At 36.1% G+C, this 18,809-nt stretch overlaps 1 protein-coding gene across 1 annotated transcript; it reads right to left on the bottom strand.

Moving 5' to 3' along the window:
* Positions 1-7,392: 7,392 nt before the first annotated feature.
* On the bottom strand, positions 7,393-17,156 carry LOC128677842 (hemocyte protein-glutamine gamma-glutamyltransferase-like). Its single transcript, XM_053758984.1, has 14 exons — positions 16,958-17,156; positions 16,344-16,474; positions 15,307-15,431; positions 14,293-14,425; positions 13,640-13,823; positions 13,016-13,233; positions 12,542-12,748; positions 11,823-12,042; positions 11,209-11,367; positions 10,663-10,783; positions 10,212-10,320; positions 9,694-9,854; positions 9,012-9,203; positions 7,393-8,057 (listed from the first exon to the last, which is right to left on the bottom strand). Exons 1-14 carry the CDS (start codon positions 17,026-17,028, stop codon positions 7,965-7,967), a joined length of 2,124 nt encoding a protein of 707 aa, XP_053614959.1. The 5' UTR covers positions 17,029-17,156; the 3' UTR covers positions 7,393-7,964.
* Between the last annotated feature and the right edge of the window lie 1,653 nt (positions 17,157-18,809).

Here is an 18,809-nt window from a genome sequence, read left to right as displayed (position 1 = left end):
TATCTGTCTATGCCTGTGTATGCTAGGTCTTCAAAACTATGCAAAGGATTTTGATATGGGTTTTTTAAAAAGATAGAGTGATTTAAGAGGAAATTTTAGATTTATTATGGATATTTTATGGGTCGTTATTTTAACAAATGTGAAAAAAGAAAGGGCAGATCTTTGACAAAAGTGAAGGTTATTAAAAAATAAACAATAATTGAAATAAAATTATTTATTTAGGTATTTATATCAAATATGGATATCCCAAAATAAATGATTGTCATAGTCACCCCAATATTTATTTATACCAACGGGGAAATTTCATATTACAAAATGGTTCTGTAATACATGTTCCCAAAACTGTATTCATTGATAAATTGACTCATGACTTAGTGAAGTCATCATCATCACGTATAGAGGCGTCATCAGACGTCATCACAATTCTAATAACAGTGTGATCGTGATCACGTGACGCACTATCACCGAATTCGAACATTACGTAGTTTGTGGGAGCGTTTTAATTTACCGCAATGAATAACCAGCAATGTATGTCGAGCCCGCTAGCCGAGTTCGGCGAACTGTTTCGCGGCAATGTATAGCTATAACAAAATCTATTCATTGATTCACTACTGGGGAATTACGGTATGATATGGTTAATTTTAATAGCAATACAAAAAATGATTAGGGTTTTATCTGGGGCCAAGTCATGCACAAGAACACGATTATTTTTATACATTCAAGTCTGTTTAAACCCGTGTGGCGTAATTAAATGATAGGTTATCAAAAACCGATTGGGTAAGTAAATATTGAACACATATTGCTACTGTTAGTTTGTTTGTAAATTGCACGAAGAAAACGCATACAAAGAAAGCAGTGAAATAAAGAAAGAACGCGTACAAAGGCGGACTTATCCCAGATAGGGATTTCTTCCAGTCAACCAAGTATTTGAAAGGAAAAAATTCAACACACAAAGTGAGGTAGCGTAAGATAAACGTGCAATGTAAAGAAAATAGAAATTACTCATTATTGTTTTAGTAATTTTTTTCAATGCGTATGTAATAATAAGTACTTCTATACTTAAGTACAATTTACTAAAACTTTTACGTTTAAATTTTTCAAAGAACAGTAATTAAATATATTTTTTTGTATAAATATTTCTGCATTTTTATTTTATTTTTACCAACAGAGTCGTTGGGTGTGTTTCATTATAGGTACATGAGAAATACGTCTGCAAGGAGGACTAGACATTTTGTGCCGGCTCCACTCTCGTCGAACAGTTTGCCAAACTTTGGCGGATTCGGTATACATTGCTGGTTTTTCATTGCGGTAAATAAAAGCACTCATACTAACTACGCAATGTTCACGCATTCGCGTCGGCGTGTGTCTGAGTTCGGCGACAATTGGAACTTACACTTCATATATATGGTGTTACGGTGTGGTGTTGGCATTATAGTTTTCCAGGCACAGACCGGTTAGATACACACGTAGGTATTTTATCTAATTCAGACATTTATTTTCCTCGATATACTTATATCATTTTCAACCCAGTTAATAAAAATGAAACTGAGAATGATTAATAATTCACACATCATAATTGTCAAACTTACTTTTTATTATAAATCGTAAAACTTGATATAGAAATCTATAATCTATAGTTAGTTATATATAAAATAAAACTAGTCAAATATGTAGTTGTAAGCAAGCAGATATCGTTTCCTCAATCTAAAAGCGTTTTCTACAAGTTGTTTATTTAGCTTATCTCCGCGTCTTATACTTATAATAACTTATTTTTGTCAATATCTCGAGTTTTAAGCGACGTGTCGCGGTGTAAACTATACCAGATTTTAAGTTAGACCATCTGCTATACAACTGTGAAAACCGCATCAAATGCCATCCAGTAGTATTTGCGTGATGCGCAAACATACATACAGATAGAAAGACAGTCAAATAAAAATTCTTTAAAAAAATGTTTTGGCTTCTAATAGGCCCATAAAGACCCGCCATATTTATTTTTCTTTATTATTTCCCATTTATTGTTTTATTTATATGTGACGAATTCTTCTATTTGCTCCGCGTTCCAAGTTCGTTGACCTTTTATCTTCGTACAAGGAAACAAGTTTCCTAGTAACCGAAATACGTTATGTGAGCGTTAACGTTATTAATGTTTGACGCGAAGCGGCTTCTTTTAAAAAATTTATTTTGATTTATATAGCTGTATGTGATTATTGGTAGAATTGATATTAAATAGTAACAGAGGGCCTACCACGAAACATACGAAAACTTCGCACGTTACTACGTCCACATGCTATCCCTTTTTCACAAATCGTGTACGCATCGTGTAAAAAAGAGACGCAATTCGATTCGAACCTGGGTCCTTTCGATCACAGGCAGACCTGCTTCACCGCAGATAATATATCTGAACGAATACATACGAAAGTATATTTTTTGATCAACGTCAAACATTCATAATTTTTTTTGACTTGTTTTTAGAAAGCATCTAGATGCTGGCATTCAGCCAAATATTAGAAATGCTCTGGTTTTAATCTAGAGAAATCCGAACATTTCTGTCGGTCAGAAACTATTTTTTAAATAATTCTACTATTAGAATGTTCGTGAGCATGTATATATGTAAAATACTCTTTCACGCCCAAAAGTTCTGGACGGATTTTGAAAAATTTACAAATAAAACATACCTTTACAATGTATACTTATGATGATTTTCCTAATGTACATTATATCATAATAGTATCATAATAGTACATAGTATCATAATAGTACATTTGCAAACGCTATTTGTGACACACACACACACACACACACACACATGAATGAAACACATGAATGTGCAAATACATGAAATGCGACCTTTGTGTTAGCTATATAGGTGTTACGAAACACGTAGGTATATATAGACATATATACATGAAGTGGTGGTGAGGCTCGAAAGATCCCAGGTTCGAGTCCTACTCGTGCCACATGAGTTTGTCTACAACTCTGGCTCATTATAGTAGTTTCCTTTTATAGACAACTTGCTTCCGGTGAAGGAAAATATCGTGAGGAAACCTGCACACTGGTTGATGATCTTGTGTGTGCAATGGAGAAGGCAATGGCAAACCACTCCATCAATAGTGTCAAGAAAGTTGTTGTGTATGTGTCATTACGTTATGTCCACGACCCTTAACCATGGGAATATGACCATGAAGAAGATTTACACATGAAGTGGATAGATACGGCCTTGGGAAGATCCTTTATGCTTTGTTTCAAGTTGTATGTCTTATCGCCAAACGCCGAAGCCGACGTGAATGAATAGACATTGTGTAATTTGTATGAGGAGAGATTAGCGGATGGCGAATTTAAATTCCTGATATAGATTTCACCGCGATATGTTGCTTAGAACCCGAAATATTGACAATAATAATAAAAAATAAAAGCGGACGAAGCAGAAGCAAAATCTAGTTGAGAATTTGAAAGTTGTACCTATAACAACTTTCAAATTGTTATTTAAAAAAATTTTTTTTTTTAATTTCTGTACGAAGTCCAATGAGCTGATTGCTCAATTAGCACAAAAAATATTGTCAAATCTTTTTATTCATTTCTTTTTTTTTTTAATTTATTTCACACAAACATAAATACAAATTACACACATATACAGTTTCTGAAAGATAGACCGAGCAGTGTCGAGTGTATTATCATAACATTGCGTATTATAAACTGCGTGAGATATATGCAATTTTGTCATCCAAACCTGATGTAAAACTTAGCTGATGTTAATTGAGACGTATATATTAGATCGTATTGATCCAAAACTATCAATTTCACTTCGTATTTACTGTAGGCTCCTGGCCGCGGTCCAGCGACGTAACCGACTTCGCATAACGGGGGTAATGTTTGGCGCGTGCCGTTGACAGCTTTACTGATGAGTATACCAAGCCGAGCATGATTTATATGCCTTGAGCCACCATTCATCCATAGGTACATTTGATTAATTTATTGAAGCTGGAAGCATATTGAGAAATTATACTCGGTGGGACACAAGTTAACATGTTGGACATCAGTTAAGATCATTGTGATAAATCATAGACTGTAACAATGCTAACAAGGATGGAAGGTCCATTTCAAAAAATAATAAAATTATAAATTTAAATTCAACCAATGATCATAAAAAAACTAATATTAAATATATATATATATATTAAAACATCGTCACAATAAGTATGACAGTTGGCGAATTAACTTTTTTCGCTAATATACTTAGTTATTACTCAACCGTGACGTCAAGTTAGAGTATGGAGCATTTGGAGTCCAAAAACGTGTGATTTCATTGTTATTATATCTTTGAAAGCATTGTCATTATCACAGTATTTTTTTTCATTGGTGTTTCTGATGATTAACATTTCGAATAGTCACCAATACTGAATAATCATCTACGTTTACCTTCTAAAAATCTACTATCGGTCGCTTTTATTTCTCATCGTATGGAAATCATCGGGATGGGTCTCATCTCAAAAAGGATATATTTTATGGAAAATAATAAAATTAATCTTATTATGGAAAACACATAAGAAAGTTTTTTGCATATAAATTCGCATTATCAAAAGTATATTTTTACTATTTTATAATTTCTTCATCAGATATTTATTTCAAACACTCGAACATGACATATTCCTACATAAAGACAGATATGGACCTACCGACAAATCGCTTGATTCATACATACCTCCTACTTAGTCATTACGTTCTTATAAGGAGTGAAACTGACAACCAGACAGATTGCCACATCATGTCGCCAAAGATCTTACCGATGTAATTACTTATTTAAATCTCCTTATGTTGCGTGACGGGGCTGTGACGCCACGAAACCGGGGGTTAGCATAAAAAACAATCTTAATTTTAAAAAGAGAGACGTTCCTCTCCCACCTACAGACTCATATGATACGAGTATTCGAATCCGGGACCTTTCGATCTCAAGATGAATTATGCATCACGAATTCATGATTATATACTGCACGCTGCACACCACAAAGTTATTTATTAATCATTCAATTCAGAATAAAATTAATTAGTCACACATACTATGTCTACATTCGTGTCTATGGCATCCGTGTGATGGGTCATCGTCTCTCCTTCATGAATCATTTGAGATCTTGTAGAAAGAACAAAAAATGAAGTGGCTTCTTTAATAGATCTTAATATTTGTCATTCATCTTTGACTCTTCCTTAGAGTCTTAACTGATGTTCGACTTCAGCTCATTAACTATATTTGTGGCAAATTTCTTCAAAATCTGCACAGACGTTAGCCGTGAAAGTGTTACAGACTATCGCATTAATAATATTATGCAGTACTACCTGCACCTCGGGGCTTCGCTCCCGAATTTCGGAATAAGAAGTACCCTATGTTATTCCAAGTTATATGCTAAGTACCCGTGTACCAAATTTTATATCAGTCTAGTAGATTTTGTGTGAAATAGTAACATGCATCCTCACAAACTTTCGCATATAATATTAGTAGGTTGGATTCCTCATGGCTGAGGGTCATGGTCATTACGTGGAATGAAACACACACACAACAGCGTTCTTAGAAACATTAAACAGTGGTTTGCCTTTCTTTTTTATCTATGGGTTTGCCATTGCCTTTTCCATTTCACTTATCAGATAATTTTATCAACTAGAGCAGTAGTGTAGGTTTTCTCACGGTGTTAAGTCACCGGACACAAGTAAAGGCCTATGAAAACTACTCATGAGTTTGAAATACAATCTTTTTGTAGTGACAGTAGGATTCGAAGCGGGGTCCATTCAATATACAGGTGTCTTTGTGAACCACTGGACCAGCACCTCTTCAAACACACCTATTCATGAATTAAGATCCACAGTGAGCTAAAAATTTATCACACTCTTAGTTCTAAATCTTAGAATTGTATTGAAGGCATTCTTAGAATTGTATAATGATAGTAATCACTAGATTGAATAATTCACACATGTATGAGGAAAACGTCGTCACGAAATAGGTCAACCAATGAATGAACTTAACTTATCAGTTAAATTTATAGCTACCTAGCTTTTGATTGAGACTTCGTGGGAGCGTTAAAGTTGCTATATTTGCTGGTAGGTATTTCGGCTAGTCCTTGCTTCTTTCTGTGCATAAAGAACCTCTGTTAGGCGGGAAAATTGCAAGAATACAATACATTAGATATCCCATCTCTACGGGGTGGTAACAGAACTAATACCGTGCTGTGATTGGCCGACAGGACGCGGCATTCCGTCGAACGAATTCAAGTCAAGACCCCGACATGTTTTTCTATTGCTATTGTTAACCCGTTTTTATTATTTGTTTCCGTATTATGACAAAGTTTATATGTATGTAATTGAGATTAAAGTCCCAGTTTCAATTTAAACTTCCTAATAGTACTTAGCACAGCATTTTACGCCTAATAGCACAGTTTTATGATATTCATACAGTTTTTGACGGCCTTGCTTGAAACGTAGCCACCAATGCAGTACGGGCTGTCACAAAACATGAAAGATGTGATACTGTGATCCGTATGATCAATTTTATTTTCCTAAAAAGACACAGCCCTTGATTTAGCTCCTTATCGAGCGTTGGGATCAGCCCGCCCTCCTCGCACCTCTCAGTCCCCCCACGATTAGTAGCCATGCATTAATAGCCATGCACATTGCGTAGTTTGTATGAGTACTTTTATTTACCGCAATGAATAATGAGCAATGTATACCGAATCTGCCAAGGTTTGGCGAACTGTTCGCAGGCTGTAGGTACAATGATTGATCTCTCTCTCATCTGAGTGTTATACCGGTTTCTTCCTCAGTTCTCGTTCTCAGTTCTCCTCGTTAAGCGTCGGATCCCAGGATTCTAATTTTTCGTCTCCACTTCGCACGGTCGTCGGTATCAGACTATATATCCTATACAGCTTATCCTTGACAGCATCAAGCCAGCATTTCTTGGGTTTGTCCCTTCTATCAGGGCCATGGCAGCGGAATAGCCAGCCATTGACCAATCAAGTCAATACTTGATTGATCAATGGCTGGCTATTCCGCTACCTATCAATATCCGTCGCTATTACAATACAATTATTGTAATAGCGACGGATATTGATAGGTACTTACGAATGAAGATATAAAATAAGAACAAACACGAAAAACCATAAATATAAAACAAAGAACAAATATTAAAAAAAAACAACAAAATATCGTAAATAACACACTCAATACCGGTTAACAAATATAAAAAATATTTCTTTAACGAAACAAGACTTATTAAATTTCGTAACTGGTATTTTAAATTGATATTCCTTATTGTCAATTAAAATATTATTCAAGTTTTTTGTCTATTTGAATTAAAGGAAAAATATGCGTGGCCTTAATTAATGATTATTTCAATACAGTCAAGGTCGAGCATAATTAAACAATTCTAATAATATTGTTCAACATTTATACATATACCTATTGTCTATCAACCCATATTTTTTTAAAATCTACGTAGTCTATTTGCTAAATTATATTTGGATTCACATGGTTAGTGCGGGAACGAGGACCACTCTAAAAGAATGTCTGGCCGAAATGACAGCCCCCAAGATGGGACGGCAATTGAGTTTTCAACCGTCGTCAATCGAATTTCAAATTTTCCGGAGCGCGCGACGTGTGTCGCTTGCGCGGGTGTAAGTGAGTGAAATTCACCTTGTATCGTATTAATCCAAAACTGACAAACAATCACACTTTCACATTTATAATAATAGTAGTAGTACATAATATGGATTTGAAACCGGACACATTTTATTATTGCTAGGGTTTGCCTGCAGCATAGGTAAGCATTAATTCTAAGCCACTAGGAATTACTATTACAAAGATCATCATCATAAAAGATGTTTTGTTTACTTGCTCTTTTCTTGAGGTTATCATATTCCCTGTCTTCCAAAGTAGGTATATTAATATTTTACAATAATATATTATCATCAGTAACTATTGATGGTTTAGCCTTCAAAGACCTCTGCCGTGGCTGCTCCGGTGATGTCCTTCAATTTGTCTGACTTCAAAGCGGCAACGATGGTAATGCTGCCAGTTTTCTGAAAATTACTTAATTGATGTTACACTTGACATTGATAAAAAAATGTTTTGTAGAATACAGAAACATACCTACTCATATTAGAACAACCACGGAATCTGTTGCAGTTACGTGTGAAACTGTTGTAGTTTTGGTTAATCAAAAGTGATTCGCAATATGCCGACAATACACACACATGTCGCTGTCGACTCTTCTATATTCAATTACAAAAAACTTTTGTATGAGATACAACTTGGTCATAGTAGTTTCTCTCTCTCTCTCTCTCTCTCTCTCTCTCTCTCTCTCTCTCTCTCTCTCTCTCTCTCTCTTATCTGAACGTTTTCGCAATTGATTCGAAACGCATTCTACTCTTTTCTACATTTACATGTCCACATCAGAAATTTCAACATCCTTGGATGTCAGACCATTGTCACGCATATCATCTTTGATAATATCAAGCAAGCACTTTTTGGATTGGTATCGACAAATGTCCTAAGCTGTTCTGGCTGTGGTTGGTCCTCAATATTTAGACTCAGTCTCTTTCATCATTCTCTTTCAGCATTTTACTGATTGCTTCGGAGTTCGGAGCCCATTCATCTTTGAATTGGCTTCGACCTCCGGCTCCATGATTCTTCAGTATTCTTATTCATATATCATTATACTACAACTAGTTGTGTAATCTAAGCCTATGGATCGAAAGGTCCCAGGTTCGAATCCTATTCGTACCACATGAGTTTGTATACCAAACTGACTCATGTATAGTTGTTTTTATCGATCACCACTTGCTTCCGGTTAAATATCGCGAGGAAACCTGCACACTGGTTGATTATTAACTTGTGTGTGAAATGGAGAAGGCAATGGCAAACCACTCGATTACTAATGCCAAGAAAGTTGTTGTGTGTGTATAATTCCACGTAATGACCACGATCCTCAGCCATGAGGAATACTAGTATGAAGAAGACAACTAGTTACTTACGTTTGGCTGCATTTGCATCTTCATTGAGACAACTGCTTTCGGCTTAACATCAGGCAACGGCCGCCGCAGCGTACGGCCCGCGATACCGGATGACGTCACAATGAACTCGCAATCGGTGAGGGTAGAGGCCAGGGGATTGACGAATGAGAGCACTGCGGTGGCTGGCTGGTCCAGGATCAGGTCTTCGTTTAACTGAAAAGGTTGTTATTTAAACACTTTGGATGTTTAAATATTCTACTATGGGGTGAGTTTTTAAACTTTGGCATCCTTTTGAATCAAATTCAAATTCCAATTCAAATTATTTATTCACAAATTAGACATTCACAGGCACTTTTTCACGTCAATTTTTTTATTAAATAGTGATTTCTCACAAGCTACAAACTACTGTCATCATATCATTTGAACACATTGCTAATTTTCCTTATCATTATTTAATTTTGTTTGGAACAGCAGATTTTTTTATTTCCGGAAGTTGTTCAATATAATAGACTGAGCATGTGGACAAAAGGATATTATTGTTTGAAAATTCATTCCTGTATATGAAAATCTAAAAAAAATATAGTATCCCTGATGTGCATCCACAACAAAATCATCCATTTCTTTATTTATACATATGATATCTCTGATCAATCAACCTTGTGATCAACCCTATTGAAGAAGAGCCTACCATTTTACTTCTCACCTTGATGTTAATACGAGGCATGAGAACCTGGAAGTCATCATCATCAGCCCACGACTGCTTGGTCTCCTGAACAAAGGCCACCGCTGATATTTTCATGTTGCAGTATTCCACCAGTTTAGGCAGGTACTCCTCACCTTTCACAAGGATGCTTATCTTTTCGCCTAAAATGATATAACTTTAAGTGATGGTGGTCAAATTAATTCTTATTCATCATCTACTTTACTTGTACGTGTGCCACATGAGTTCGTACTTTTTATATCAAGTTTGTACTACGTACACTAGTCTGACACATGTGCCAATAAAAGTTTTCATAGAGCACCAATAATTTCTGATGTAGGAAAACATGTATAATGAACATGACATAAAAAAATCCTTCACACTGGTGGGCCATTTAGTTCTTTTATTCACTGCCACGTAAATATGATGTGATGTTTAAAAACAATTTAACCTGACACTAATGTTAGCAATGACCCACTCGTCAATAAACGTCACACGTCACATTCACAAGGTGTACTCACTGTCCCCAGGTGCTATTTTTATGATATCCTCAACCTTTCTGATGAGACCGGCCCGTTTTCCACTGTAGAACACGCTGGCTGCTGACAACGACGCTGTTATGTTTCGGAACTGAAAAATGGTGATGACTAAAGTTGATATCTGCTCTATTATCATCACGAATTCATTGTGTTTGTACGAAAATTAAAAGATAATGCTTTTGAGTACGATCGAAGTAAAAGTGTTCATTCAGAAGAAATATCTTCAGAAGTAGCTTTTTTGTGGATGTGCGCGAACTGCTAGCTGGCGAGTGCAGGAGCTGGACCGGGGAATGGCAATGGCAAACTACTCCATTAATAGTGCCAAGAAAGTCATTGTGTGTGTTTCATTTCACGTAATAACCACGAAATTAATATTTCTCAAAACTATAAACTATTATATAACTGTATCATACTATCTTTTTATTTTAATCACCTCATTGGAGTTGTTCTTGATATCGACAGTAACTCTGAATTGTTCTCCGACTGGGACGGTCTCCAGATCATGAAGTTTGAACGTGACGTCATTTTTCAAATTCTTAATCGCAGAATAATATCTGTGGAATGACAAACGTTAGTTGGTTAATAGTGTCATGATGGTAGAAATATCCGAACTAATACTAACATAATAAATTCAGCAAATCGAAAAAATAAAATAAAATCTGGTAGTCAGTCAATCTAGTAGTAACTAAACGAGAACTTTCTTATACAACAAGCAGGTAAACAGGTATGCGGCCCATCTCAATCGCAAGGCTGATGGTAAGTGGTCACCGCAACCTGCAGACGCAATCAACAACGGCACGCACATAACAGACTTTGTGACCATGGGTCTTGTTGCACAATATCCTGTAATAATTACATTGCCTCTCTCACTTTTTGAACCGGAACACAACAATACAAGTACTGCTGTTTGGCGACAGAAATAGATGCTTCTTTTATTATATGTATATCTGCCCAGATAGAAGGAGTGATAATTATATACCTCTTTGCCCTCTCTGAAGAGTTGACTCCTTTCATGAGAGCCATTCTCTCGGACCTTGTGCCTTCTGGGAACTTATACTGGTCTGTAATAATATCCCGATCCGCGTCTCCTTTGGGATCGAAGACGTAGGGTTTTTTGGTCAGGATCATTCGGCCAATTCTAAAGAATAACAAAAGATAACGTAAATAATTAAACACCTTACTTTATTACCTGAAGAATCATCAGAAAATTAAGCCCATAAATCATATTGGCAGAACTGTATGAAACATGCAAACTTTGTTGATTGGAGACAGTATGACCAAGTTAATACAACGAAAATTAATGAAAGCATACTTGCTGGTGATAGTCAGATGACTCCGAAAGTTGTATTTATATAGTTATTATTTGGTTCTTGGAATAATCTCAAAGGTCGAGGAAAGCTTGGAGATGTTGTCCTATTACAGATTACTTAAATTTACATTCTGTAATTCCATCATTTGATATTTGTATTGAGAAAACTATTACAATGCTTACACCTCAAATTTCGCGTCATAAATGTAAGTCCACTTTCAAATCACCAGTAAAAAAGAAGCAGTGGCTGAATTATTATTTGAACCACAATTTTTTGAACTCACTGGTAGTTATCAGTCTCCACTAGAGCGAACCCGTTCTCTGCATCAGGGTCTGTCCGCCACCGCATCAAGTCAGCGTTGACAGAAGACAACATGAATTCCACATCGTATCCTAAGCCAATGTTTCCTTGCTTAATGGCCTTAAGAGATGCTGGACCGCATTGAAACATCCCTGATGAGATTTCTTGAGGAGTTGCGTCAATTGCTTGCCAGCCTCCAAAGCCTGAAGCAAAAGCCAGAAACGAAATAGCTGTAGTCGTTATAAACATTTTATAGACGAACAAAACATTGATCTCTCATGGGATATTAATGAAACATCATCTTCACCATCTACTATTAGGTATTATTATTACACATACATGCATTATTATACCAATAATATGCATGCATTATTATACCAATAATCAACATGTATACCAATGTTGATTGAATCCAATATGATTAAAAAGATCTGGCGATCAAATATTTCTCTCTCTCTCTCATCAGAGCTTTTTCCCGGTTTCTTGCTCAGCCCTAGCGCGGTTCACAGAATCCGCTTTCCTACTTAATACCTTCCACTTCGCACGGTTTTAGGAACCCTTAGTTGTCAGACCATCGGCACGCAAATCAACTTTAACAATATCAAGCCACTTGCCACTTGCAATGCCTCTTCTGCCAGAATTAAGTGAAAACGGCGTAGATATCTGGCAAGCAAATATTGCATAATTATAATAATAAGTCACCTTCTGGCAAGTCAGGTCTCGCCATCCAGACATCATTCCACACATGGTAGTTCCAGATGGAATCAGGACCATCGGGGTTGTTAGGGTCGTAGTGTAGTTCCTCCATGGTTTCCGTGTAGTACTTGTCCACGGTGAGAGTCCGGTTGGCGTCGTGTGCTGACACTATGTTGGAGACTGACCGACATGGGAGGCCGAGAGCGCGACATACTGAAAGAAGAACGTTTAATAGTAAAGCGTAAACGATTAGCTGCCCATTTCATGTCGGTATATGCGTGTCACTCAAATCAGGAAGCTAATCTTAATTTAGATAGTGTGATAAGTAATGAAATGAAAAAATTTAGGACCAGAGCGGAAATCGAACCCACACCACTGCCTATCGGGAACTTAATACAGTGTTTTTTCAATAATTTAATAATAGACGATGCAGTGCAGTTACAAAAACAGATTATACCAGAAGTAAGACTAGTTACAAACCAGTAGTGACAACGCCAGCGAAGATCCAGCACTGGCCGTATCGAACCACTTTCTGCGTCTTCAGGTACTGCTGGAGGATGTCCACAGATCCTGTCCACTCGGACGGGGTTGTCCCATGTTCGTAATGGCCGTCCCAGCGACCCACCAACACTCCGCCATCATCATTGGAGTTTACGATGCGGGAGATAGCGCGGGACATTTTTATTGGATCTCCACGTCTAAAAATATAGTTAAATTTACTTCAGACTAGCTTTTGCTCGCGGCTGTGTATGTATTTCCCTGAAACAGGCATGATTTTCATATAAACCCATTGTTTTTCCTATTATCATCTGTAACATGGACAGGATGAGGTGGCAGAAGTTTAGGTGTAAGTAAGTAATAAAAAAAGGATATTTGATATATTTATTGGGTAAAAATCTTTACAATGAGTTTATACAGATGGTTTCCACGCCCGGCCACAAGCATCTCCTGAGTAGCTAAGGTGTAGTAATTTAAGATATAATAAAAAAATGTTCAAAAAGATTTTCAGGGTTACCAAGCCCACTTTGAATCCAAAATCACGGTATCAATTTCATCCGAAAATGATAATCTAAGACTGCCCAGACTTCTAGTTAAAGAACTTACTGGTGGTGAGGAAGACCAGCTCGTTCCAACATGAACATGCACGCTGGCAGGACAACCGCATCAAACTGCCCGTAGACCCAGGGTTTGCCTAGGGTAGACTTGACAGGCCCCACCCATAACTTGCCTACGTCATTGAGCACATACTCTTGAAGCAGCTTGCTGTCTTCCATGTAGGTCTGGTCATCTGAGTTGAGAGATACATGTAAGAGAATTCTGTGGGAAATATGGATCTTTTTCGTTATGTTTCTCTCTCTCTCTCTCTCTGTTTTCCCAGATCCTAGAGAGATGACAAAGACAGAGAATTGAAAAAATATAATATGCCTAGATAGTAGTAATAGACCACAGACTGTAACAATGCGGCTGGATCATTATACAATCATTTAAAGTTGGATAGAATATCAATTCTAAAAAATAAAAAAAAAATCAACTTAACCATGGTAAAAAACTAAAATGTTGTAACAGCTTTTATTAACAAGTCATCAGCATAAACGCAATATTTATGGTAGTTGTCGAACAAACAAACATAGCTTTTTCGCTAAGTTATTACTCAATCGTGACGTCACTTTAGAGTACAATTTAGGATGGAGCGATTGGACGAGTCCAACAACGTGTGATTTTATTTTTGTCATATCTTTAAAAGCATTATCACTCACCAACATTCCATGGATTATACAGAAAGTAGATATCCTGATCAAAGTTGTAGACTCTTCTGTCATCGCCTCCCTTTCGTCTGGTGACCACGCGCAGGGACCAGCGTCCAATGGGCAAGGTTACGGGACTGGAGACCTAAAACAATACAAGAAATCGATAAACATGATTAGATAATGACAGAAAAAGTAAAGGCATGTTAAGTTAGCTTGAATAATTCACACAGATTGTATCCAAAAAATTGTTCGCAATTTGTGTTTGTGGGCGAAGACTTAAACACAAGATTGTATCGCTGCGCTGGTTCGATGAAAATTCACTCAGAAACAGACAAAGATTAAGATTATTTATTTGCAAAAAAAAATGACTTTACATTTTTTTACAACGTAGTGTTAAAAGAAAAACTTAATCGTACATGTTTCACCGTCCACGGGTATGCAAATTTAAATAGAGAGCACGCTGTCATCCCACAAAACAAAATCGAATAGATAATAGTAACTAAATTAACTAAATTTGTATCTGAGTCTATCATTAAACAAATCAAATTATAATAACATTTATCAATCAGCAAGGACCTGAGGTGCTTTTTAAATAAATTTTAATTCTGATCTTTATATTGTTGTGGAATTTTCACACATTCACAGTCTAATTCACAGGTACAAATATTTACCTGTACTTGGAATCGCACCCTATGTCGGCAGTGACGACCTCGGTGGCTTGCCTCTGAACCGAGAGGTCCCGGGTCGAACCCCGGTCGGGTCATGATGGAAAATGATCTTTTTCTGATTGGCCCGGGTCTTGGATGTTTATATATAATATGTATTTGTTATAAAATATAGTATCGTTGAGTTAGTATTCCATAACACAAGTCTCGAACTTACTTTGGGGCTAGCTCAATCTGTGTGATTTGTCAGGATATATTTATTTCTTTATTCGTGGATCTATGTAATTCCAATTTTGCTGATATGTCAACATAAAATTAATAAGATGTAGGTAACACACTATAATTCTTCCACACTTACCTCAAACGACACGTCTTTATTCTGCTGTTGAACGGCTACCAGCTTCGCGCTCCATGTCTGCTTGTTTGGTGCCACATTCCGTCTGATGAACATGGATCCCGTGGTCTCATACTGAGGCTTGTCACCTATAAAACAAATAGCTAAAGGCCTTTATTGAACACACAACAAACAGTCGTAAATAAAAAATAGATTATGTTAGAAATAGAAATAAAACAAAATATTAATATTATCAAAGGCACATTAAATATGCTACAAAAGGGTACCACTCAGCTTGTGCCGTGAGGAAGAGCCATGACGCTGATTTTCAGTGATACCAAACAAGATGGCGCTACCAGAAAAGAGTTTGCGAGATAAATCCGCGAAACATATACGTACAAATATATTATAAATATCAATGTCAAGATGGATGAACAATATTAATGACTGGGAGGAAAATACAACAGAAATGACTATAATAACTTTAAAATATGAAAGATCCAACGAATAAAAATAATAATAATTTGGGTATTATCATTATTAGTATTAAATAATTTGGGTATTATCACAGAGAGCACGGCTATCTATGTATCTGATTGAGCATTTAATAAAAACAATCTTAAATGAAGTGACAGATTTAGAGTTTCTAATTGGAGGCGGCAAATTGTCCCAACATTTTGTTACTAAATGGACTCTATACTATCTCTATCGTTGTCAAACAAATCTTTTAATAAAAAGTGAATTAGGTTATGTTTAGTTTTTTAAATCGTCAGTCAGTAATAGTCAAAAATATAAAAGTTGCCTGCGTCTCCGTCCGTGGTAGCCTATGTTCGACCTCTAAGTAGTATATTACATGTTCAAAAAAACCTTTAAATTCTTAAGATTCGGCTGTGATTTTACAACTGGCCACCTGCCTGACGTCAACCCTTCTCGGGCCTAGGCTGTGTGTCATTTATTCGCCTCATACGACATCCACGGGAGGATATGGAGTAGTCCTATTGTAGGGCGGAACCACACGCTATCAAAATCCTGATCTTACGAGATATTACAAAAAAATAAACCTAAAGTGAATACGAGCTGCACCAGGTCCATGTCTTCATCAAAGGGCTTGGTAAAGCGAACAACTCCATTGAAGGGCTGACCTCGACGAAGGACTGTTGTTTTGGGTTCCTTACCACTGAGGACTTCATACCTTGAAGTAGAAAGAGCACTTCGTTATGCGTCGGATATTTTATTTTCAAGCATTTTGACCGTCGTTATTACCGAACCTTACGAAAAACCTTACTAAATCGAAACCTTACTTATGAAGAACCTTACTAAAATCTTAAATATTAAATATTGATTGACCACGGACTTTAAATATGTACTTAAATTACGTAGTTTTTATACAACTTATTAGAAAAACTCAATGTAAAAAATAATAATGGTAAGCCCTTCTGGCATGATGAGGACCAACACTGTTTTAATGCGTTTCTTTCGGCATTTTTTCTCAGCAGCTGCTGTGGACGTTCTGAAATTGCAGTACTTTGTAGCTCTTTGAGATGTACTATAATTTAATCTATAAATAAATTTGACGTGAAAGTTCAGTCAATTCAGAAATTAGATCCTCACAGGCGAGGATCTAATTTCTGAATATATATCTTTTTGATTTGACATTGGTATAGTTATTACTTACTTAGTAGTGTGGTGAGATTCTGCATTATCCCTGGGATAAAAATAAACCACATCTACTAAAAGCGGTTCCATTTTTTATCCAAATTTAAAAAATTCCCACAAAATAAATTTATCCACACAATCACATGCAGAATTGCCGAAATATTATTGATTCAATGCACTTGAGATGCGCACACGACGACTGACAGACAGACATAAGACACTCAGGTATATGTCTAGACGGGTACTATTAAAAAATGATAATTAAATTGCAAAAGATTCCTAGATTTTCCAGTTCAATAAAATTCTTATTCTTAGCTCGTGAAAAAAGTTCGAATAAAAAAAAAACAAATGGTTCGATTTATTTCAAATACGTTGTTTAGGTTTTTTTTGATACGCATCCATGTCCACTAATGTTATAAATATTGTTTGTCTCTTACATATGTTTGTTTGTTTTTTACGGATTTAGTTTTTATATGAAAATGTGTTGTGATGTTTTATCCACAACGAAGTTATTGGGGTTCGAAATTGGCCTGAATTGCTTCGAGAAAAGGATAGTGCCGCCGCCAACCTCTTTTTTTGCTCGACTTGCGGGGGCACCGCCGTGCCCCCAGATCTAAGTTTCTACTCAATAAAGCTTACCTTCTTTCAATACATCAAATCCCTCATAGTACAGTCAACCGCTTATGATGTTACCCAAAATGGTTATTTATCTCGGCAATAAAAGTTAATTTTGCAATGAGTTCAGATAGCTTTATGTGCGATTGGCTGTACATATAATTAACCCCACAAATATGAGTTATTGGATGCACGACGATGCATCCTGCAGCTGTATAAATATAAACTTGACACAGTTTAGCGTGGCAGGACAAGGCGGTGCAATTGTTCTTTATTATATTGGGACGGCACGAATTAGATGCGAAGGCTGAACATTGTGGGCGGGGTCGAGACCTGATGAATGACGATTGTTAGTGATACATCTTCGTGTTGCGATGTGATGTATTTGTAAGACATTGGTAGTTTATTTGCTATACCATATATTTTTTTGATAACTATGACAAATCTACAGAGAAACTGTTAATGGACCTCTCGTTGACATAGAGTAAATTTCACGGTAAGCAAACCTCATTCTTGTTATTTATTGAATAAAATTTTGGTAAGAAGGATCCGGCCTAATTTAATCGTGATTAAATTAATTTTATTGTATTTAAAAATTCACAGACAAATTGTGTTCGTTCAAATATCAATTGATATAAATTAGACAACAATAAATTATAATCATTAGATATACCTATGTATACCTATACAACTTGTCTTTTTTTATTTTATTTTGTTTGGTTTTAATTTTAAATAATTAATAAATTAATATACATACGAATAAAAAGAAACCGCAGAAATTAATTCATTTTATTGTATTGTTTTGATAATGATGTCAAAAGGTCTACCAAGTCTTGAAATAAATAAAGGAAACATGTTCGAAGAACCACGCATATGAATCAGATGTCGTCATAATTATGTCAGGGATATTAAACCAGTATTTCTGCCAGCTATCCCTTGTGATTCATATTTACGTACGTGTTTACAGAACCTTTTTGTTATTGTATATGGTTTCTCCCCTATAGTTTTGTACCCAGTTACTTATCTTGAATCTTATAATGGCTAGGAAGGAAGGAAATTGGAGCAGACGATTTATTCCCGTTTTAAGCGGGGCCAATCGACTCGGAGACGCACGCACGTGTACACAAAGAAGGGACTTACCACGAACCTTTTTTATTTAACAATACTTATTTTTTATTATTTTCGTTAAAACGTAAGGAACATTAAATAAAAAAGGTTCGTGCAAAGTCCCGTTAATATAATTTATGTAGTTGTAT

The sequence above is a fragment of the Plodia interpunctella genome, chromosome 18 (genome assembly GCF_027563975.2).
Source record: "Plodia interpunctella isolate USDA-ARS_2022_Savannah chromosome 18, ilPloInte3.2, whole genome shotgun sequence".
NCBI lineage: Eukaryota > Metazoa > Arthropoda > Insecta > Lepidoptera > Pyralidae > Plodia > Plodia interpunctella.
Note: the sequence above shows the minus strand (reverse complement) of the source record. Positions and strands in the feature narration are given on the sequence as shown.

Excerpts from the sequence above, each read along its gene's own strand:
- LOC128677842 (XM_053758984.1), bottom strand. The coding sequence starts at position 17,028 with ATGGAACCGCTTTTAGTAGATGTGGTTTATTTTTATCCCAGGGATAAT. Across the intron at positions 12,749-13,015 it reads CGCTGGCGTTGTCACTACTG|TATGTCGCGCTCTCGGCCTC; the intron begins GTTTGTAACTAG and ends TTCTTCTTTCAG. Across the intron at positions 12,043-12,541 it reads GAGACCTGACTTGCCAGAAG|GCTTTGGAGGCTGGCAAGCA; the intron begins GTGACTTATTAT and ends CTTTTGCTTCAG.